Below are 22675 nucleotides of genomic sequence, written 5' to 3' on the forward strand. Positions count from 1 at the left end.
CATTGCCTAGACTCCTGTGCTCTCTGGTTTCCCTTTTCTTCCTGTGTGAAGGAATACAGCTCTGAGGCCTAATCTACAGGCCTCAGTGCTTTTGCCAGTATAGTTTATACCAGTTCCCTGAAAGAAATAAGCTACAGCAACAAAAGCACATTCTTGCCATTATAACTGTGCTTACACTAAAGCTTTCGGCAGCATAGCAATGTCATAATAAAATCACTCCAACCAACATTACTATACTGGCAAAAGTTTCTAGAATAGACCTGATCTAAGTTACTCTAACTACTTTGCAGATGCATGAAGGAGCCCTACCAGTTTTGCATGTTCAGCAGAAAGAAAACAAGGTTTCTGTTTCTTTCTGGGCTTATCTACACTACAGAATTAGGTCAACTAAAGTTAGGTTGACCTACAGCCACCAAACTGTTGGTGTCTATACTGTCCTCTTTCTGCCAGTGGTGCATTTCCTCACTAGGAGTACTTGAACTCACTGAAGTGGGGCCTTATGAGACTCTGACAGCCCAAGTGCAGGGTATTGACAGCCACGCAGGCTCACAGCAGGTGCCCACTCTCCCTCTCTCTCCCCCTGTCCCCAGCCTCACTGGGGCTCATAGCCACAGCACCCAGCCCTGGGGTTGACAGAGAGCCAAAAATGTGAAATAGCAGCAGCCATGAAACTGACAAGAATGTCAATTTTACTGCTGGTAGGCTCCCTGCTGTGAAACTGAGCGCTGTGCCAGGCTGAGAGCTCCTGCTGTCAGTCCTGGGAAAGGTGTGTGTGTAGGGGTGTCCAGCTGTGAGCCCCTTGTGGGGCTGACAGCCAACAGACATGTAAGTAATGCAGTGTCTACATGAATACTGTATCGCCCTAATCACGTTGACCTAAGCACTGTACCTCTCACAGAGGTGGAGTTATTAAGTTGATGTAGTGGGCAACTTACATCGGCAGGAGCACCATTGTAGTGTAGATAATGACAGTCAGGTCAACATAAGGCAGCTTATGTAGCATAGACCAGGCCTCTGTGATGTTATACGTGGTATAATACATGTAAGCAGTGTCAGGATGAGCTCCACCCTGACATCTGGTGGTGAGGTGTGGCAAGTTGTGCAAAACAACTTCAGGGGCCGATCTTATTTGCATAGGCACACCCACCATGCCTAGAATGAGACCATAGCTGCCCAAATGGTCACTCTGGCTGCTGTGGGATCCCCAGTGTCTCTGTTATTGGGGCAGGAAGAATAAATTGTTATTACCCTGATTATGGGAACTGTGCTTGGAACTGTACGTGGCCTTTTGTTATGATGGAGGGATTCACCATCAACTAAGTAGCACTCGCTAGGCAAGGGTCATGGGTTCCAAAACTCTGTGAATTGAGAGAGGCTGGGAACAAGTATTAATACTTGGTGGCATGGGCCCCTTGGTGAGGGCCTTACATGCTAATTGCACTTCCTCCTCTCTCCACTGTGGAATATCAGAGCTAATTTTGATTTCATTAGAAGTCTAGTTATAGGCTGCTGAGCTCACTTTGGGCTAACAGTGCACCAGCACTGAGGCTCCCCTACTACAAGCTGAATTCACCTAAGAGCTGAAATCACTGAGCGGTGTGTTAAGTAGTGGGGGAGCCTGAAGATATATTGTGGAGCAGTTTGCAGGACAGCTGGAGTGCCTTGTGGACAGGCTGGTGAAGCAGTTCGACGTGGAGCAGTTTGTGGATGGTGGGAGCTGCTTGTGGGCCATTGAGCGGAGCGGAGCTGAGCAAAGGAGTTTGTGGGGCGGCTGGCAGAGCGAAGCTATGGGGCAGTCAGCTTCAGATCACGTAAGGTGCCTCTTACCCCCATCCCATCACCACCTAGGTTGGGAGGTAAAGCTCCGCAGATAAACTTTCGAACTCTGGGCCTGCCATGACCAGGGACAGAGACTTTTGGGTCATTGGGTGATTTGGGGTTGCTGGACTCAAGAACCAAAGGGAAAAGGGCATGCCCCAATTTGCTTGGGGTGGGTTTTTTTTTGCTCATGGGTTGTGTTATGAATCCTGTTGGTGGTGTTTCCCCAACATAATGCCACATTGTTTCTCTCTGTTATTAAAAGGCTTTTTGCTACACTCAAACTATGTCCTTGCGAGAGGGGAAGTATTGCCTCTTGGAGGCGCCCAGCGGGGGTGGTATATATTTGTCCCAGGTCACTGGGTGGGGGCTCGAGCCAGTTTGCATTGTGTTATTGGAATGGATCCCCTAGATATTGAACCCGGCCCTTGTTGCTGCCAACTCTGACGGGCAGAAGGGTTACATACACACATAGAAGATCTTGTTTTACACGATCAAGATGCTACCATGGCACAGAGAAGAATGATGGTCTTGTGTTAAAGGTCAGAACTGAGTCAGAAACACACCTCACTTCTTAACAGCCACACACCTCCTTTTTGATATAAAGCAGGTCACTTAACCTCTTTAGGTATGTCTACACTGCAGCTGGGAGCGAGCCACCCAGCTCACCCTAGCACACTAAAAGTAGTGGTGTGGACACTGCAGCTCAGGCAAGCTCACTCAATCCCCATGGCTTGAGAGTCTAAGCCTCAGCCTGAGCCGCAACGTCCACACTGCTATTTCTTGCACAGCAGCTTGAGCGCCACTGTCATGAGTCCTTCTGCACAGGCTGGGAGCTGCAGTGTAGATATACCCTTTGGTGTCCCGGTTTTTATGGAACTAGAAAACCTGCAAACAGTATTGTTTGAGGTGACCAACCACATCCTATCAGTATTATCAAGAGTTTAACACAACATATTGGTGGTTAGAACAAGCACAAAATCAACTATTTGCTTCAAGTAAAAAAAAAAAAAAGTTTAACCTAGTATGGATCTTTGCTTTCATTCTTCCATTCCAACTGAGCAAGACCTCACAAGTAAAAAGGTACCACATCTAACTCTAGCCAAGTCTTGAATCTTTTCTTGGCCAAATGTAAACACCCTTTTAATGTCCAAGACCATTACACCAAGAATAGAGGGCTTTCATTGACACTTGCAACAATGCATCATTTTTAGTTAGTTCCATTTTCCCTAGTAAATTTTGCAAAGATCATGCTTCCTATCACAATTTCACTCCATGTGAGCCAAGATTTTATAGTTTTCCCCAGATAAATTTGTGATTTAAATCTCCTTTAGCTACTCATGGTGATCTCTCATTAGCTTACGTTCTGTAGATTTACCGTCTCTGTGTCTGAAAAGGACTCCCAAAAAAAGGTGGAATATACATGATAGTTACTCACAGCGATCTAACAAAAAATATGCTTCACTGAAAATTACTCACCAAGAATAAAAGAAAAGGAGGACTTGTGGCACCTTAGAGACTAACCAATTTATTAGAGCATAAGCTTTCGTGAGCTACAGCTCACTTCCTCAGATGCATATCGTGGAAACTGCAGCAGGCTTTATATATACACAGAGAATATGAAACAATACCTATTCCCACCCCACTGTCCTGCTGGTAATAGCTTATCTAAAGTGATTTCCAGCACAAATCCAGGTATAAATAAACCAAGAATAAATTTCAATGAAAATAAACTCCCAAGATAGGTTTTAGTGCTTAGTCTTTAGTACACAAAAGAAACACAACTACCTCACTTCAGGTGGAAAACAGGCATGCAGCACACACGAATGGGACCATAACTGTATTAATTATAACTGCAGCCACAAATGGACAAGTAAACATTTCTGGATTTAATAGCCATGCATTTAAATATATCCTGATCTCAAAACTAAGAAGAATATCTATAAAGATACATCTTTCACATTAAGTCTCATTAAAATAGTTACAAGAGCAAAAATCTGTTTTAAACGATTTCCTTGCATTTTAGTCAGCAACCAGAAAAACCGTGATAGATAACTGAAGGGTGTGGTATTTTAGTACCTACATGGTATTTTCGTTCTCACCAGAGGTATGTAAATTTCAGTGCACACTAGTGTGTCACACTAACTGACCCATGTGGGCCCTGGCTGGAGCACCCTAAAAGTTTCCTAGTGAACATTAATGTAATTCCATTTCAAACAGTACTACATGAACACACACTAGGGAACTTTCAGTGTGTCCATCTAGCCGATTTTAGCATGCACTAGAATTTACACCCCTCTGGTGAAGACCAATGAACCATGTAGACAAACCCTTAGAAGTTTGTATAGATCCATTTTCTCTTTTAGTTACGTTCACAGCCAAAACCCTAATAAGCTCTCCCTACTCCTGGCTGACAGATTCAAAGCGCGATTGTCCCTGTACCTTGCATATTATATTGCCACATGTGCAAGTGTGAATGTAATATAAAAAATACTCTGAAGACCTCAACTGATGGAATGAACGACTGCTTGCAGCATGCATTGAGAATATGTCAGAGTCAGAATGGAAACTGATGAGAATCTATGCCTGAAAATCTTTAAAGCAAGTTTCAGCCCTCTGCCATCTTATTAAAGGCACCCACAAAGGGAGCAGAGGGAATAGTACAACTCATTATACAACATGCTCATGATCCCAACAGCAACCTGAATTTATTTTTTATTTCCTACACAGGTCATCAGCTGCAAGCCTACTTCAGCCCTCACTGATACAGCCCTCACGATCACTGGGAGAGGAGATATGCATTAAACAAATAAGTGTTAGGTGGTGATCAAATGTGAGATCCAATATCAACCATTAAAATTATAAACCAAGACACCAATTAAGCAATGTACATAAGCACCTGGAGTAGTCCTGTTGAAGTCACATGCCTAAGTACCTGCTGGAACAGGGCCAAAAATTGTTACAAGTTAAAAACTGACACCAAAATGTAAGTACGTCATATGATCTCTCTCCTACAATTACATTTTATTTTAAAATAAACTTTTGTGTCAAATCAAGCTAATATAGCCAAAGGGGTTTGTAATGTTCATTTTTGCAGTGATTTGACAAGGTGCAAGTTAAGGAAGGAAGACTGGTTAACCCTGAAGTGAATTACTTTTGCATTAGTGGGACAGACAATTATATATTTACACTAATGTTTGTATTAAACTACTCCTACAAAAAAATCTATTTGAAAGTTACTATAAAATCATAGGTTTATTTACCCAAGAGACTAAAAAGCTTGAAACTCATGTTGCTAATTACGAAAAAATGAAGATGTATGTTGCTTCAGAGAAAGTTTGACGCTCAAATATGTAATTACATATTTTTGTTAAAATGAGCAATTACACTCAGCGTATTGTCTTTCCCACTGCTGCCTCACCTCATACACACTTACATAAATGAAGTAAATGAAACCATTATAGGTCTCTGGAAAAATGCATAGAATAGTATATAGGCAATTTTTAAGCTATCTGTAATGGTGACCCAAGAACAAGAAAGAAAGAAGTTTCTTCAGATGCATTATTCTGAGTAAATGGTTACACAAATTGAAAACCAATGATGAAAGACAATATAGTTGAAACACAGGAGAAGTACAACCTTGAGGCACCACTTCAGGAAGGTGGGTGACTTGCTGTGGCAGTCAAGAAAACTGACACATTTGATGTGGTGGACGAGAGTAAAAAAAACCTGAAGCTGCTGTAGTGTGGCGGTAAATAGAGCAGAGACAAAATCAAGTAGTTATTGTAACTCTAAGAATGGGGACACCTAGATAGATAGTGAGATTGAGAATGCATGTGATCACATGGGAAGATATAAATAGTGCCCTCTACTTTATCTCTTGACTTTCAGTACTCCCTTCTCTGTTCTCCTCCAGTGCCTCTCACTACTTCATCAGCATGTCCTTTGAAGGGTCCTTCTCATTCTCTCCCTACCTCCCCTTCTGCAGGGATTCCAGAGAGCTATGTCCTTGGTCACTTCTCTTCTCCCACTATACCATCATTTCATGCTCAATCTCTCCCCAAAGTCCCCTCTCCTTTCTTGATCACTGTGGACAACACCACAATCCTGTCTTGTCACTCAGGCCTGTAACCTGGGAGTCATCGTCGACTAGGATCTCTCTCTAGACCCTCATGTCCAGGAGGGTCTATATCTTGCAGATCATTTCTGCATAACACCTTTAAGATGAGCCTTTCCTATGCATTCACACAGCTAAAAAACTCTTGTCAAACTTTTATGTCAACATCCTCCTTCCTAGCTTGACAAATACAGTCCAGCCCACTCATGTCTCATGCCGCTGCAAAGATCATTTTCCTACTCCATTGCTTTGACCACATCACCCCTCTTCTTATATGCATCCATTGGCTTCCCTTTCTCTATTGCATCAAACATAAACTGCTTGTCTTTGCTGATTTCAAGGCCCTCCACAGCTTAACATCTCTCAATCACCATGGAGATGTTGATTCCTGCCTTTGACTGGTTCATGATGCCAACCTTCAACATACACTTGTTAAATTTCCAAACAAACAATTATCCTCCTTCAGAGCCCTCCTTCAAAAAAATCACTTTTTATATATATATACACACACACACACTCTACATAGCAGCAGCACATTATAAATAAAGAGAGAGAGAGAGAGAGAGAATGGTTAGACTGCTATCTATCATGCTGACTCACCAATACTGCCACATTGTTTCTCTGAGCTCCCCCCATCTCTCTGTATTCATTTGTCTTTTACTCAGATTGCGAGCCCTTTTAGGTAAGGACTCTCTTTGTTCTGTTTGTCCTGGTCCATAACTAGGAATCCTACACACTACAGCAGGGGTGGGCCAGATCCAGCCCGCCAGCCATTTTAAGCCAGCCCTCGAGCTCCCACGGGGGAGCGGGGTCTGGGGCTTGCCCTGCTCTGGTGCTTCAGCCAGGGAGCAGGGTTGGGGGCTGCTCCACGCAGCTCCAGGAAACCGCAGCATGGCCCCACTCTGGCTCCTACGCTCTCTAATGGCCTCCCTCCAATTGCCCCCTCTGGTACTCCAATGGGAGCTGCAGGGGCAGTGCCTGCAGACGGGGCAGCGTGCAGAGCTGCCTGGCTGCACCTCCACGTAGGACCTGGAGAAGGGACATGCTGCTGCTTCTGGGAGCCTCTTGAGGTAAGCACCGCCTGGGGCCTGCACCCCTCAACTGCTCCCCACACCCCAACCCTCTGCCCCAGCCCTGATCCCACTCCTGCGCTCTGAGCCCCTCAGTCCCAGCCCAGAGCACTCTCCTACACCCCAAACTCCTCATCCCCAGCCCCACGCCAAAGCCTGCACCCCTAGCTGAAGCCCTCACCCTGCCCCACCCCAGCCCGGAGCCCCCTCCTGCACCCTGAACTCATTTCTGGCCCCACCCTCTAGCCCACTTCCCCCAACCAGAGCCCTCACCCCCTCCTGCACCCCAATCCCGATTTTGTGAGCATTCATGGCCCACCATACAATTTCTATTCCCAGATGTGACCCTCGGGCCAAGAAGTTTGCCCACCCCTGTGCTACAGTAATACAAGTAAGTTGAGCACTGCATTCCCATATTAATGGAAAGGATGAACTAGTGGATTTTTGCTAGTGCTTGTAAATTTTCTTAATAATTTTGCAAGGCTGATTTAAAGAAAATTATCTGCATGTGCACCATAAACTATTTCAGGGTCTTAAATAGTTATTTCTCCTTGTGCATGCATTTCTTTGGTTTTGTCATACCTCTAAGAGATATTTGGCCAAATTCTTACCTCAAATGCACAAGTAACAAAACAGGATCTCTCTACCCCCGTCTTAGGTGTTTCACAACAAAACAGATATACTAAACGCTGGGGCAAAAGCCACTTTTGTCCCTTGTGCTGACGAAGAATTACTCTGAGTGGTTATGCTACTGTAAATTGTACTTTGAGATATTTACACTTCCTTCCCTAATCTTGCCTCCTTTCCACAGTCTAATACCTCTACATAGCAGCAGCACATTTCAATACGTAGAGATTTCCCAGAGGGTGAATAGTTTGCATATTCTGAGTGAGCAGCAATGGTTTTAAGTGTCTGTCTCATTTAAATTACATGAATGTCACAGATACATGGGGTGAAGTTGGGAGAAGAGAATGCATAATCTTTAGCCAGGATTAACCAAAGCTTTCGGTCCTAAAAAGGGGTCAATTGAGTCAGAGTAGCTGCAATTCCAAGTTTCCAGAGCACAGTAAAGTGGATGCTAGCCAACTTTGTAGACTACCTAGTTTTAGAGAAAGGTTAACGGGCCCTTTTTTATTCCAGCTAGTCTACAAAGCCAACCACTGTCCACTTCAGTATGTTTTGAGCTTTGCAGAACCCAGAGGGCCCCTTAACTCCTCCAATTTTCCAAACCTCCATTTAACCAAAATGTTTTGAATGTCTGCATCCCTAAAACAAAGGTATCTTTTTTCCTTCTACTTAGGTGTCTAGAAAAGTTATTCATATTTTGAACTTGCCATTGAACATAATTCACTGAAGCACCACCCAAAAAGTGATACTACTGAGAAAACCTAGGAAACCACATCCAACTTTTAAACACAAAGAAAGCCATCTTTCTCTATTTTGTTTAAATGTGTCTTGTCACAAAAGAAAACAGAAAAACATTCAAGACACTGGAGTGTACACAACAGATATTTTTGTAGTTTTTAAGTTCCTCGGTTTTGCTTAATCATTTAATACCCTACATGCTACTTTTGCCTCTATTGTTCTTTAAGATTACAAAAAAAATGGATACAGATTATGACATTGCACATTTGTTAAATTTCACTAGTTAATCAGGAATATTTCCTCTTCTATCTCCTACCCTAAAAGGAAATGTTGAGGATGGGGTTTAACCCACATTTTACAAGTTAAACTACAGTACATAGGTAGCTTGAAAAAAAAGCCTATTTTACGATTTCTCAGTTGCCAACTCTTGCAATATTTGGTGTATTTTTCTTAACACACAATCTCCTGAACTCAAGTAATGAGGTGAAAATTTCAGCTTTCATTTAAAAATTTAAAAAAAATGTTTTGTCCTTATGATTGTGGTTGAAAATGTGATCCAAGTGTACCCTAAATACTCAAAAAAACAAATAAAAAGAACCTGAAATTCTTTTTAAGGTCTCATGATATTGGGGGACCCAACTCATTTTTAAATACTTGTGGTTGGTAAATACTGTGTTTTGAAGCTCGTTACCAAGCTTGCTGGAATAATATGGACAAGCCCTAGTGGCAGCAGCAAAGAGCACACAGACTACTCATTAGGACTTAATGCAACTAAAGTTATCTGCATTTTCAGATAGTCTGCCTCCAATGGCAATTACCAGAGAGACAGGTACTCTGATGCAGAAGCAGCACACCTAGTCCTTTGCCATTTGCATGGCTTGAAAGGTTGCAAGCATTTTTAGCGGCACTGGGGCCTGAAGAGTTCTCTGTAAGCTGTCTCTCACTCTATACCAGGAATGTTCCATTCTGTATTCTAACAAGTCTGATGAAATGAGAAGCCTGATTATTTTTTTAGTTACCTGGTTAGCAGTTTGCAATTTAGACTGTTCAAATATACTCAGTAGATGCTTATGGCTCTTGAGGAAATCTCCATCCTCACCCCAGCCTCATGGTTGGGAGTTTCTGATCTGCCAGAGGGAAAAACAAATGACCTTCCCATCCCCGCATCAGTCTTGATTCTCAAGAGTTTCCTATCTATGAACAGCCACTTATGGGAAATGGGATTGGCTCTGGGACTGGCCTCCGAATAAAAGGGTTACAAATATGCTACTCTTACTTCACAGAGAGACATAGCCTTTTACTCTTCCTTCTCCCTTCAAGCAACATCCAGCCGCCAGTCTTCCCCGAGCAGAGGCAAGTAAATGAACTCAGACATCTCAGAATCTGCCATGTTGCTAGGACATTGGGGAACTCACTTGGGGACCAAACTGCTGAAGGGTTAAAGTGTTTCATTGGGAATTCGAAGACATGGGTTCTAGTCCCATTTCTACAAATGATGTGCTGTGCATCTTTGGACAAATCTTTTAACCTCCCTGTGCCTCACTTACCCCCTCTATAAAGTAGATTATGCCTACCTCACTGAGGGTGGAGGAGGATTAGTATGTGTGTGTAAAGTATTATGGAGTTTTTTTCATTTTATCTGGTGTTTATCCAGAGTTTTAAGCATCTCTAAAAATTTAACATAATTAGAAAATCTGATGTTTACAATGCAGTCATCTTGATTATTAATTGGAAAACTTTTAAATGGACACTTGGAGACTATCACAAAAACAGAAGGCAAAACCCACATCACAAAACATGCTCCAAATCCTCCTTCAAATGCCAGGCCTCATTCGATGAATCCCTGACATCCCTCAAGGTCTTAAGAAAAGTTGGGTTGTGTGGTATGTCCTGAAGGTTAACAAATGCAGATTCTGGCAGATCAAGGAGGGAACAGAATTCTAGAGAACAGGAACCCTCATGGAGAGCATCCTGCCCCCTTGCCTCTAACTGAAAGAAAATCCACCTTGAGCATCTCTGCCATTCAAACTGGCAGCATCTCACAGGAGGAGAAGCAACCATTCAGGTGACCACCTCAAACTATTTAGGGCTTTATAAGATAAAACAAACACCTTAAATTTCACTCAAAGCCATAAACAACCTGCATAGCGGCAGGAGTGCTGGTGTTATCTGCTCTTTTGTAATCATAGAATATTAGGGTTAGAAGAGACCTCAGGAGGTCATCTAATCCAACCCCCTGCTCAAAGCAGGACCAATCCCCAACTAAATCATCCCAGCCAGGGCTTTGTCAAGCCTGACCTTAAAAATAATTTTTGTTGCCCTCCGCTGGACTCTTTCCAATTTTTCCACATCCTCCTTGTAGTATGGGGCCCAAAACTGGACACAGTACTCCAGATGAGGCCTCACCAATGTCGAATAGAGGGGAACGATCACGTCCCTCGATCTGTTGGCAACACCCCTACATATACATCCCAAAATGCCATTGGCCTTCTTGGCAACAAGGGCACACTGTTGACTCAGATACCTTGGTCAGGGGTGTTTTTTGCCAACATAGCTATGCCACCAAAAGCCCTAGTGTAGATTCAGTTATACTGGCAAAAAGACTAGCTTATGTTGCCGAGGAAACTTTGTACAAGCTATACAGGCAATATGACTTTTTTTCAGGTATAAACTCCATCCACACAAGGAAGCTATACCAGCAAGCCTTTTAATTGTAGGTAAAGACACATGTACTGCTCAATAATCAGGTGATCACTTTCTGCACAAACTTTACCTTGTATGTAGTCTTAATGTGCAGCCCATACAAAACATATTACAAAAGTATAGTCTCAACAGCCAAATGTACACATCATGGTAGCAAGAATCACTTCTAACCAGATTGAAAAACAAGCCTTCTGGTTACACTTAAAGCAGCCCTGAATCTAATAAAACAAGATTGTGAAGCGGTGTTGCAAATGATGGATGCTCTTCATCTACTAGGGGTGCAAATATCACCCTTGATAGCACTCCTGGATACTTCCCCCAACAAACCAACCAACCCACCCACCCTTCAGTCCTGACTGAATTAAGACTCCGCCAGATCACTCATTTCATGGAGAATAATAAAAAAAAAAAATCACAGTGGGTTATTCTTTCCACTGCAACAGCCGGCTCTGATGTAATGGAAACAGGGAGCTGTGTATCATCAGCATACTACTATGCTGCAACCCCTATGCTAACTAACTCTAGCAACCTCATGTACACAAACAGGAAGGGTGACAAGAGGACCCCTGCAGTACTCCATGTAACACCCTTCGGACAGAAGGGCAATTGCTCAGAAATCACCTTTGGAAACTTCCAGAGAAGGATGTACGCTGCTCAAAAAAGCCCTCCAATAGTCCCAGGAGCTGTACAGCAAGAAAACTTCAGAGAATCACGAACTCCCTCCACTAGAAAGGGTGAACTGGTCAAAATGCAACATTCCACGGAGACTAGCGATGGAAAATTTCCTTCCACAATCCTCTCTATGACAGCACAGGACTCTCTAGGACTCACAGGACTGTCGGGGGAAGAGGCAATCATGATATGGAGACCATTTTCTTTTAGAGCAGATAGATATTATTTATTAGTTTTTGAAGTTTGTTCGCCCTCTTTTAAGTGGACTAAAATTTTAAATAATCATAGGATTCAGTGCTTCTCAGCACTGAAAGGAACACAGAAGGATCTCACGAATAAATCTATATAAACACTAACATTTTTACTTTGTTACCTAAACTTCAATCCTGCATACACAAAAGCTCCAATTAAGTCCAACCAGCTCTGCATGGGCATGGAGTCTGCCAGTGCAGAGTACTGTACACTGTCTGACTGGGGGCTAGATGTCTATAGGAAAGCAAGGACTGTCATTTCCTGTCATTCAAGGCTACCAGAGTGAGTGAAGTTAAGGTAAATCAGCTGGCAGTTATCCTAAAGAAAATAATGGCCTCTGTAACAGGGGTCATTGTGAGAACTTGGTAAGTAATTCCTATTGAATCTTTAAGCCACTTGAAAGAAAAAGGAAGGGAGAAAAAAAGGCAACCTATATAACACATTAGTGTGTTAGGTAACCTATATATCCATAATGGAAGAATGTATTTCTGCTAATTTAATGCTCAAATAATAAACTAGTATATATTCTTTGCTTAGATAATGTATATTTAAACTGTAAAGAGTACCTGCAGAATAAACTTTATATTCCAGAAAATTTCTTCTATTATTTGTGCAACAAAACTACGGTTTGGAATGTGGCTAGATGGTACAAACTGGTACTGTCATGAGTCAATATTATGGTAGCTACTGTATCACCCCAGACAGTCTAAGATTAAAAACAATTATGCAATAGTCTGAGAACTGAACATTTCAGTCAAATAGAAAAAACCTCAGCATTGCACACAAATTTGAGAGATTATTCCCCTTGTATGATTTGCAAGCTATCACCTGGGAGTGGCAAATGTTTTTCATTCTCTCTTCCAGCCTGCCTGTTCTTTTGTCTTCACCAACAAAGTGGGACAAAGTTAGCAGGGACTGAATGAAGTCTCCAGTTTAGTAATGGGGAAGCAAGTCGCATAATATTGTATTCAGATTCATTTGAACTTTAACAGTAGATAAGCTAACTGTTTTACCTTACCACTTTTCTTCATATATGCATGCATACATGCAGTTATTCAACTTAAAAAGCTGGCATTCAGCACCAAGACTGAGGAATCCAAGGATTTAAAGTTGCTCATTTGGGATCCACCTCATGGATTCAACTGTAAAAATGCTGGTGTAAATAGTCAGTGTTTTTTCTCCAATTATAAAATGACAGACTGTACGTCCATTGGTAAAGGCCATTAAGATTATCTCTAGTCTCTAAATCAATTAGAATTTACCAATAGAAAATTGTGTCTTCATTTGGAATAAATGATATAGAGCCCAGAAGAAGAAGAAAAAAAAATGCTGTTTCTGGCTACCATGAAAGTCTGTAAAAAGCTTTCAGACACGGCAAGGCATTTTGTTCATTGGGAATAATGTAAAAAAAAAAAAAAAAAAAAGTCACACAGAAAGACAATCCTCACTGCACAATCAACCAAAACCAAAACACTGGGGTGGGGAGCGGAGCAACCCACCACCCAACCCCACAGTGCTCCTAGCCAACTGTCCAACACTTTGATCTCAATTTTGGATACTCAGATATCAGAATGAGACATCTTTTCTAAACAAAACAAAAATCCCAAATGCTTTTTCTAATATGAATTGTTACCTAACCATTAGTTTTTACTAGGCTGAACTGCACCACCTAACCTTTGTCATTTCTCAACATCTCAAGCTTCATGCAGTCCTGGAGCCTTAGAATTTCACCTGCCCTGCAGGATGAATTCTAACACTGCCTTCCTGGAAAATAATAAATCACTTGTTGCCTATGGGATAAATGGAATTTTAAGGCTCCACACCCACATATTTCCAGTTTTATAACTCTGGAGTCTTGGAAGCAATGGTGCTTTACACTTTCCCATCCTTATTTAAGCATTCCAAGCACCGAAAGGAATAAGTATTTAATATGATATGGTTATATACTTGAAAAAGGATTTAATTCTAGTTGTCTATAAGTTACAGAAAATTATAATATTTTAAAAACAAATACAGTTACTTCCATTTTTGTTCAACTGAAAACAAATTAAAAAACACAGCAAATTATTATTGACTAACTGGAAAAGACACTTGGCCAGCATTCACTGATTGCATGCTATTCTTAGAATGAAAACAGAGAAACATTGAGTTCACTAGTGAATTTACTCCAAGTACACAATTTAATAAGACACCCTGAATTAAAAGAAAATTTTATTAAAGAGGGGTGATCCCTAACAACTCTCCATAATTAGCCCAAAGATACTATGGTGATGAACACTATAAAAATCTCTTACACAGAAGTTCTTTCTAGCTCCCATATCTGGATTTGCAGAGTAATTACCTGTTTCTTGTATTTAATACAACTCTCTAGAATACGTATTTCCAAATTAAACAGGCAGATCTTACTAACATGCAAAAAAATAAAGTAAAATTTCGCCTAATCACCTCTTAAACAGAACTGGGATTCTCAATAGCATAACCATTTGAATTTCCCTTTGTAATCTAAAAGAAGTAACTGCAAAATTGTTATTTAAAGTTAAAACTTTGTTTGATAAAGCAAAACAAAAGCTTATTTCTAACCTCTTCATGCCCCAACAAAAAAATCTTGTGTAATCACTCCCATGTTATCCTTCAACCACCAATACCTCTTTGTACCTTACTTCTTGCAACAACCTGCACCTGGTGTTCCATTGCCATTCTAGTGTAGAGGTAACCACCGCTTCTTCAATGAAATCCCTCCTTAAAACTCTTTTCATCCATAAAGTCCACTCAGGCAGATCCAATTCAGTAAAAAGGGCCACTTCCTAACCATCAAGAAAAAGAACCATTCTCTGCACCTCTCAGAGCACTGGGTTTGTTTCTCAGTTTAGACTGCACTGGTAAACTCCTTGACGTGGAGATTATCGTCTTCCTCTGTGTCTTGTACAGCACCAGGCACACTGTTGATGCCTACCGATACTGCTGGCTGTCCAAAGCAGTATTTGAAGCATGAATTTGCTCCCATAAAACTTTTCACTCTTAAAAAAAAAATTGTGGATGCTTAATGTAATTTTCACATGGAAACCAGAGGTCTGATGCAGAAGTACAAACATACAAATAACGCTGCTTTTAACAATAAGGTAGTGGAGTTCCCTCTATTGAATTAACTGGCAAAATCTCATGTTTAAAAGTCATGCTGTTGTCAGAACCACTGTATATACGTTTTTATAAAACTTTCTAATCAAGATTTTCAGCTTATACCTGATTATTGGAGGTATGAGCACCCACAGCATCTGCTGAGACTAATGGAAGCAGCAGGTGTTCAGAGCCATCATGCTCTCTAGAATTCCTGTGATAATTCTTTAAAGACCTGATTCAGGAAAGGTTCTGTACTCAGGAAAGTTTTCAAGTCACTGGGAGCTAAATACATGTTTAAGTGCTTTTCATAGTAAGGGCCAAACTTAAGTAACATCCTCATTTAGCTAGCAAAAACTGCTAAATTGAATTAAAACAATGCATTTTACAAACCTCATTTGTAGTTAGTAAGGGTTTTCCTTGTGCAAAAATATTTACTGTATTAGTATGAACAAACTGAGAATAGTTAACATGGATATATAGATTACTTCATTTCACTAAACAGTCAAGGACTGCTGAAACAAACAAAATACATGTTTTTGCTTGTTAACATGAGAGCAGCTTACTATTCTTTTAGCTAAATTTACTGAAGACATTTCAAATACTTATAAACTATGATAACCCCCAAATCAGACCCTGCAGCTCTACCAGTCTCTTCACCAATATATCACTTCCTTTACAAAAGAGGCACGTTTCTTATCAGTGAAGGAAATACCAGCTGAACAGATGTGGGGCTTGTTTAAATAAATAGATACCGATGTGCTGTTCTGGAGACTTACATGTATGATAAGAAAAGCAACTTAATCTCAGACTAGGCAGACGTTCCTCAAAGAACCACCACATCAGAGTACTAGATTAACATCCAACCAAGGTAGAGTTGAGTGCAGATTAAGCCACTCTCAGTGAAATTAACATTATCTGGTTGTTGGTATGTGTGCTAATAGCACGGATATATATTCAGGATAGCCAATTTACTACCATCCCTTGCCCCAGGGAAGCAACAAACTCATTTGCAAGTTTATACTATACATTTCAGAAAGATTTTACCATTAAAATACATATTTAAATACAAGTAGTGTGACAAGTTAGAATATTTAAAAAGTTAAAGCCTGATTTTCAGAGGCACTAAGTGCCCAATAATTCACCTGGACTTAATAGGAGGCACAGGTGCTCGCTCAGCTCCTTGGGGGAGATGGGGGGGAGGGAGGAGGAGGAGAGAAGGGTACCAGTCAAATCTCTAGTAAATTCTAATCACAATCTACAGTACTTGCTATTTTTGAAAAAGCTTTCACTTGATTATAGTTATGTACAAGCTTTTTTTTTGTTTGAGTCAAAGAGAGGTGAGGACACTTGGCAACTCACTTGTGATGCTCTGTTCTCTCACAGGATTGGGCTCATGGTTTACATATACACTACAACTTGTTAAAAACAGTCCTATCACCACAATAAATACCCCCTGTGTTAACCCTGATGATGAAGATTCTTGAGTAGGGCTGAACACAGTTTCAAAACAATATGTTTCTAGAAACAATGTTGGTACCTTTCTAATCCCACTAAAGACAGGAGCTCACCATACAATAAAATGGCTGCAATATGATTTATAAAACTATAAAAGATGTAAGATACCACATACATAAAAAAAGGCTATATGTTAGGGAATCCAGTCACAACATTTTAGCTTCTGACACAATTAACACTATTCAGTCTGGTAATGTTGATGGGAGTTAAGTGCCGTTTAACTGTGTGCCTGGATTGCGCGCTAGTATGATTGGTGAGCAAAATTATCACTTTTTTCAGTGCTGTCTACACTACAAGAACAAGATTTATTTTAACCATGTTGGAAACTTCTGTTCTATATTGTAACCAGATCTGGCAACATGGTCAGTTCTTGCAGCATCTAACACAGGTGAGCTGGAAAAATCATTCAACCCATATTAAGACATTGTTTTTCAAAAAGTTTCATCTTCATGATAAAATAGAAAGGATATAAATCACTCTTGCCTATGTAAGGTGCAAAATATTTAATTGTTTTTCCTTTCATGCATATCATGTTAAAGTGTTCAGAGGTTTCTCCCAAATTTTAGAATGAGAGAAGCCAATCAATACTCTTGATGCAAACCAGACAGCTTATGGTATTACTGTGGACCAAGTTTAAATGTGAGGGAAGGCTTTTGGGCAAAAGGAATATGAGGTGTTAAAAAATAAAAGCTGCTATTCTTTAGGGGTTTTGGGGGGGAGGGGGGGGAAATGATGTACCCTTGAAGTAGTTGAGATGTGTCAAGAAAATATTTATTAATATGGATATAATGGAGTTTTTCCTCCAATAGAACAAAAGCAAAGGTTGGGTCTGAAATGCCATATACACCGGAAAGAGGTACTTTGTTTTCCCCTCAATCACAAAGTTCACAGATTGCTCTGATTACATGAGTGATTTCTAGGGTCATCTCCTATCCTGTCAAACAAAAACCCTCAAAAAAGGAGAATCCCCAAAGTTACTGCCAAACTCTTCTAAAAAGAGCCTCCCAAGAGATTTTCTAGCTTGCTCTTCTGGTCATCCCAAAGCATAAAAATAATTATGAGTTTTTAAACCAGACAAACAGTTTCCAAATGTAATGAGTGACTGCTAATTTTTGATGAGCTAGTTAGATGTGTGTATTCAGCTAAAAAAATAAATAAATAATCCCCCCCCTCACACACACACACAGTGCATACAACTGAATCTCTACTCCACTGGGAGTTTGTGACTTCAGTCCTAAAATCTGAAGTTCATACTGGCCTAGTAAAAGAAAAGGGAAAGACACTGTAGAAGAATAAGATCAGAAATTAATTTTGGAATAATCATATGAGCAGGAACTCATACAGTGTATTATCAAATGCATTTTGTTAACAGACCATAATTTCTACAGAATCCAGCCTCAAACAAACAAACCACATTATCATCTGCCAGAAAAAAGAAAAGAAAAGACCGTGAAGACTGAAGTGAACTCAAAATTATTATGGGACCTATGTCACTTAAATGAAAATATTGGGATTTTTTTTAAAAATTACAACACAAAAATGCCATTTCAGATTAGAAAACTTATTTAACAAACATCAGGTAGACAGGACCAAGCAGAAATATTAAATAATTAGTGTTTGGTAAAGAAGGAAGCAGTCTGTCCCATAACACAGTTTATTCCATAAAGAATAAAGTTTAAATACTGATAAGGATCAGCATTAATTTAAATATTCATGGAAGGTTTATAAACACCACATAAAAAAACAGATAGGGTTTTTTAATCTTACACATCCGCATATTTACACTAATGCATGTGCCAACTTGATTTGGGCGCTTCCAAGAGTCAGATTACTTTGATGGTGCAGTACACAATAACTGGACCATGCAGGGTAATTTATTGTTAGGAACAGTAAAACAATAAAGTGGTTGAGGATAACAAATAGAAATACCAAAATGCTAGCAAAAATGGCAAAACAATTTTACAGCTATAAAAGCTTTTTAAAAAGTGTTCAAACTAAGTTACTGTTTTAAAAATAAACTAGAAATTAAGTAGATTTAGTATTTCAATCCTGAAAGAAGGGGAGCTAAGCTTTTTCCTACCAATTTTGATCCCATCTTTCCCCAACCACAAACCCACATGTATCTACTTGTGTTTCAAACTGAGTTAAAGTGAACTGGGGGGGAAGGGGGGAGGAAGGAAGAGAGGCAGAAAAGCACAGCAAACTAGAGAAGTGGATAACAACTTTAACCTGTTTAGACAGCACTTGGTCATTTTCCATGCAGCATTACCAGCATCAGTATAATTCTGCAGGTAGAGTATCTGCGGGTTAATGGATGCTATGAGACAACAGAAGAGGGAATAAGAATAGCTTAAATATTATTAGGGCAATTAAAAAAATTCTTGCTGATGGCATGATGTACTTTTTCTTAAAACACCAGAAAAGACCATTCTGAATCGAAAATTTTCCCAATAGGATGATATGAGGCACCTCAATGTTAGGGACATACACCTGTCTCTGTCCCTTTCAGAGTTTTAGCCTACTCTCCAATAAAGCACAAGAGACAAGGTGAGCATCATTCTCAATCATGCCTGGAGAGTCTCTCTTAGTCAAAGAGCAATTGGGTTTCCCAATAAGCTTTATACCATTGCTACTTAAACACTGGCAATCATTAAATACAGTGTTTAATGATTTACTAAGGCAGAAAACTGCAATATAGTTCAACATTTTGTTTTCGAAGGATAGCTTGCTACACTCATTTAAAAACAGGACTTCTATTAAGATTATACATTGCTGCCTTTGTTTAGCTACTTGTTTCACCTTAGGAAATTAACAGTAGACAAATATGAAAATAATGCAAGAGAAATAATATTATACTGAAGTGTATTATTCTTGTTTTCCATTTCCTGTATGGAGTATTAGGCATAAATAGGTAACTGGAGAGCAAACCAGAGTGTAGAGTCTAGTCCTGAAAACACAGTGACTCCAGGGCAACGCTTCCCTAACCTCTTGACTGCTGTAAATGCAAGTACACAAAAGAAAGGCTGTTTCTTAAAGCAATACAAAATGTCACCACAGGCTGACGCTCTTTCTACAAGAATAATGAGACACTCTCTACCTTTCAGGTTTCAGAGTAGCAGCCGTGTTAGTTTGTATCCGCAAAAAGAAAAGGAGTACTCACGAAAGCTTATGCTCAAATAAATTGGTTACTCTCCTAGGTGCCACAAGTACTCCTTTTCTTTTTACTCTCTACCTTGAATGCAGAACACACACTTTACAGCTTTTCCTTAGACTTCAGTTTTCATGTTTAATATTGACAAAATGAGAATAAACACCTCCCAGCCAAGACAGTTAAAGAGAATGTTAACGTTTCCCCTGTGTTCCTACTTCCCTAATGCCTTAAAAAAAGCTCAGAGGGGATATTTACACACATGAAACTGATTTGTCATCTCAATCTAATCAAACACCTGTTAAACACTAACCAGGCGGAATACCCAGACTCTGAACTGACTCTAATGTGGCAACCCCTCAACCTCATTCACACAGCCAGGTCCGATCAAAGTATTTAGCTGCTATGGAAGTTTCGATCAGGACTCTGACACTGGACTATCCCCCGGGTTTCGATCACACCCTTGAAAAAGAGATGCAAAGAACAGACCGCATACAATGTATCCCCATGAATAATCGCGTCCCTTGTTTCCCTATTTCAAGCCGGCAACATTTCAAGAGAAGCCATCTAAAGGCAACAGCGGGTTACTCGCTGGTGGCATATTTGTTAATGTTGATATTACTAATCAGTGGCATCCGTTCAGAGTTGCATATTCTGCTACTAATACAACCCCTAGGAGGGGGTGCCTTTATTAGTCCGTATCGAAAATAAGGTGTCACATACACCGCGTGGGGGAAACTTGAGACGAATTTCAACGGCGGAACCACTGTCTAAGAGGAAGACCGACTTCGGTACTAGCGCGGGGGAAAAGCCGAGAGAGACCGCAGCAATCCAGCCGTTTGTGTACAAAAGGAGGAAACAGACCCAATGACACGTTGTTTTTAAGGGGCGAGCTACCGCTGTTGGAAAGTTTAAGGCTGTCGCTCAGACAGACGTGCAATGAAAACAGAAAGCGTAACTAGCTACATGCAAAACCCGGTGTTTTTTGTTTTGCATTCTTTCCCATCCGATTGCATTTCTCATTTTTAGGAAGACGTAATGGTCTGGACAGAATAGCACCAACCTCCTCCCCCCAAGAAACCGGCTCGTCGCAGTTTACTCTCACCTCTTTAGCCTCCCTTATAACTGCCGGTGAGGTCACCTCCTCCCACTAGCTCAGGCGCAACCAGAAAAGCAACTTTGCAAGGAAGGTGGAAGCCCACCCCGATCACCGTGTCCCTTCTCCCCCGGGAGTCTTTCAGTCCAGCTAAATCTGGCGGAGGGCTCGCTCTGGAGGGAAGCGGTGAGTGGCACAGACGGAAAGCAACAGGCTATGCAGGTTCTCACAGCACAACCAGCCAGGCAATACTCCCCGACAGCCCAGCGTCAGAGAAGCCGGGGGAAGTGGGACCCGCTCTTTGTCATCGCTTTGCTTCCCTGGGCACAGACACGCGCGGCTCTCACCGCGAAGGGGCAGATGTAATGCTCGCAAGCAAAGAGACCCGACATGACCAGAGCCAGGGGGGGGGGGGTAGGGGGAGCCATTTCGTAAAGAGGGGACAACACCCCACTCCCCGACACTGAAAAAGCGCCACTGATCGCCCCCCAAAGCGGGAGAGGGGGAGGACACACCGACACCTCCCTCACCCCCCCTCCCTACGCCAGAAGGAGGAAGCACCCCACGCCCTCCCTCCCCCAAAGGGGGGGGGGTGTGGCTGGAAAAGAGGAAGAGGCAGCGGGACAGAGCCGCAGGGGGCAGCTCACCCCTCCCCCGGCTGCTCCCTAAAGTTGCGCGCGACGAGGGCAGCGCTGCACCCGGGGAGAGGCGGGCAGGTGACAGCCGCCCGCCGCCCAGCCCCAGCCCCAGCGCGCCGCGCTCACCTGGCCGCAGGCAGAGGGCAGCGAGCAGCAGCAGGCAGAGCAGCGGGAGGCCGGAGCAGGAGGCGGCGGCCGCCGGGGTCTCCATCATCCCGCCTGGCCGCGGGGCTCTGCTCCTCCTCCTCCTCCTCCCGGGGCGGCGGCGGCTTCCCCTCTCGGCTCCTGGCTTCCCCGCGCGGGCGGCTCGGTAACTTTCCAGGCAGGCGCGCGGCGGCTCTGCCAGCAGCTCAGCACCGAGCAGGTGGCTGCGTCCCTCTGGCAGCCTAGCGGCGCTCCAGGACTGAGAGCGGAGGGAGGGGGCGGGGCCAGGCGAGTAAACGAGGGGGGGCGTGTCTTCTGGCCTGGCCCCGCCCCCTCCCACTTCTACCCCCTTCCGCTCGGCGCGCTGCCGCCTGGGGTCGGCTTTAGAGCCCGGCAGCGGCGCGTGTGGCGGCGGGCCTCGTTTAGAACCTGCGCCCGGCAGGGGCTCGTCCTGCGGGGGCTTTAGACCCTGAGCCCGAGAGGGGCGCGTGCTCCGGCGGGGGTGTAAATCCCGTAGAAGCTGAGCGGGGGTGGGAGCTGTCTGTGCATGAGAATACAGATCCAAAATCGGCCCCTGCAACTGAGCACCTGCTGTCGAACTTGTGTTGGGGAACCTTACACCAAATATCTGTCTAAACATGAAGAAAAGGAGTACTTGTGGCACCTCATCCGATGAAGTGAGCTGTAGCTCACGAAAGCTCATGCTCAAATAAATTGGTTAGTCTCTAAGGTGCCACAAGTCCTCCTTTTCTTTCTTTTTTTTTTTTTTGCGAATACAGACTAACACGGCTGTTACTCTGAAACCTGTCTAAACATGGACTCCCAAAGCAAAGGCCCTGAAACTAATTAAAATCATAGATTTTTTTTTTTTTTTTTTTTGGTAAAAGGGAAGCAAATGACAGGTACCTAAAACCACCTTCGTGGCTACTTCACAATACCAGTGGCAGACCTATTCCAGCTAGCCTCTTGCAAACGCTAGTAGTTACTTACAGCTTCCCTTTGTGTCAGTTTGTTTAGAAG

The 22675-nt window shown here is 42.2% G+C and overlaps 1 protein-coding gene across 5 annotated transcripts in view; it reads right to left on the reverse strand.

Annotated features, from left to right (window-relative positions):
• Positions 1-21903, reverse strand: part of ALCAM (activated leukocyte cell adhesion molecule) — a 166979-nt gene extending 145076 nt beyond the window's left edge. For 3 of the 5 annotated variants that reach the window (XM_084638662.1, XM_084638661.1, XM_084638663.1), the window contains exon 1: positions 21638-21863. In XM_084638662.1, coding sequence (XP_084494788.1) covers positions 21638-21725 — 88 coding nt within the window. In that variant the 5' untranslated portion in view covers positions 21726-21863. Of the gene's footprint in view, positions 1-20882; positions 20997-21637 lie in introns of those variants that run through there. The other 2 variants (XM_084638665.1, XM_084638664.1) reach the window with 2 other exon arrangements.
• Between the last annotated feature and the right edge of the window lie 772 nt (positions 21904-22675).

Source organism: Lepidochelys olivacea (assembly GCF_965140295.1).
Source record: "Lepidochelys olivacea isolate rLepOli2 genome assembly, chromosome: 1".
In the NCBI taxonomy this organism is placed as follows: domain Eukaryota; kingdom Metazoa; phylum Chordata; order Testudines; family Cheloniidae; genus Lepidochelys; species Lepidochelys olivacea.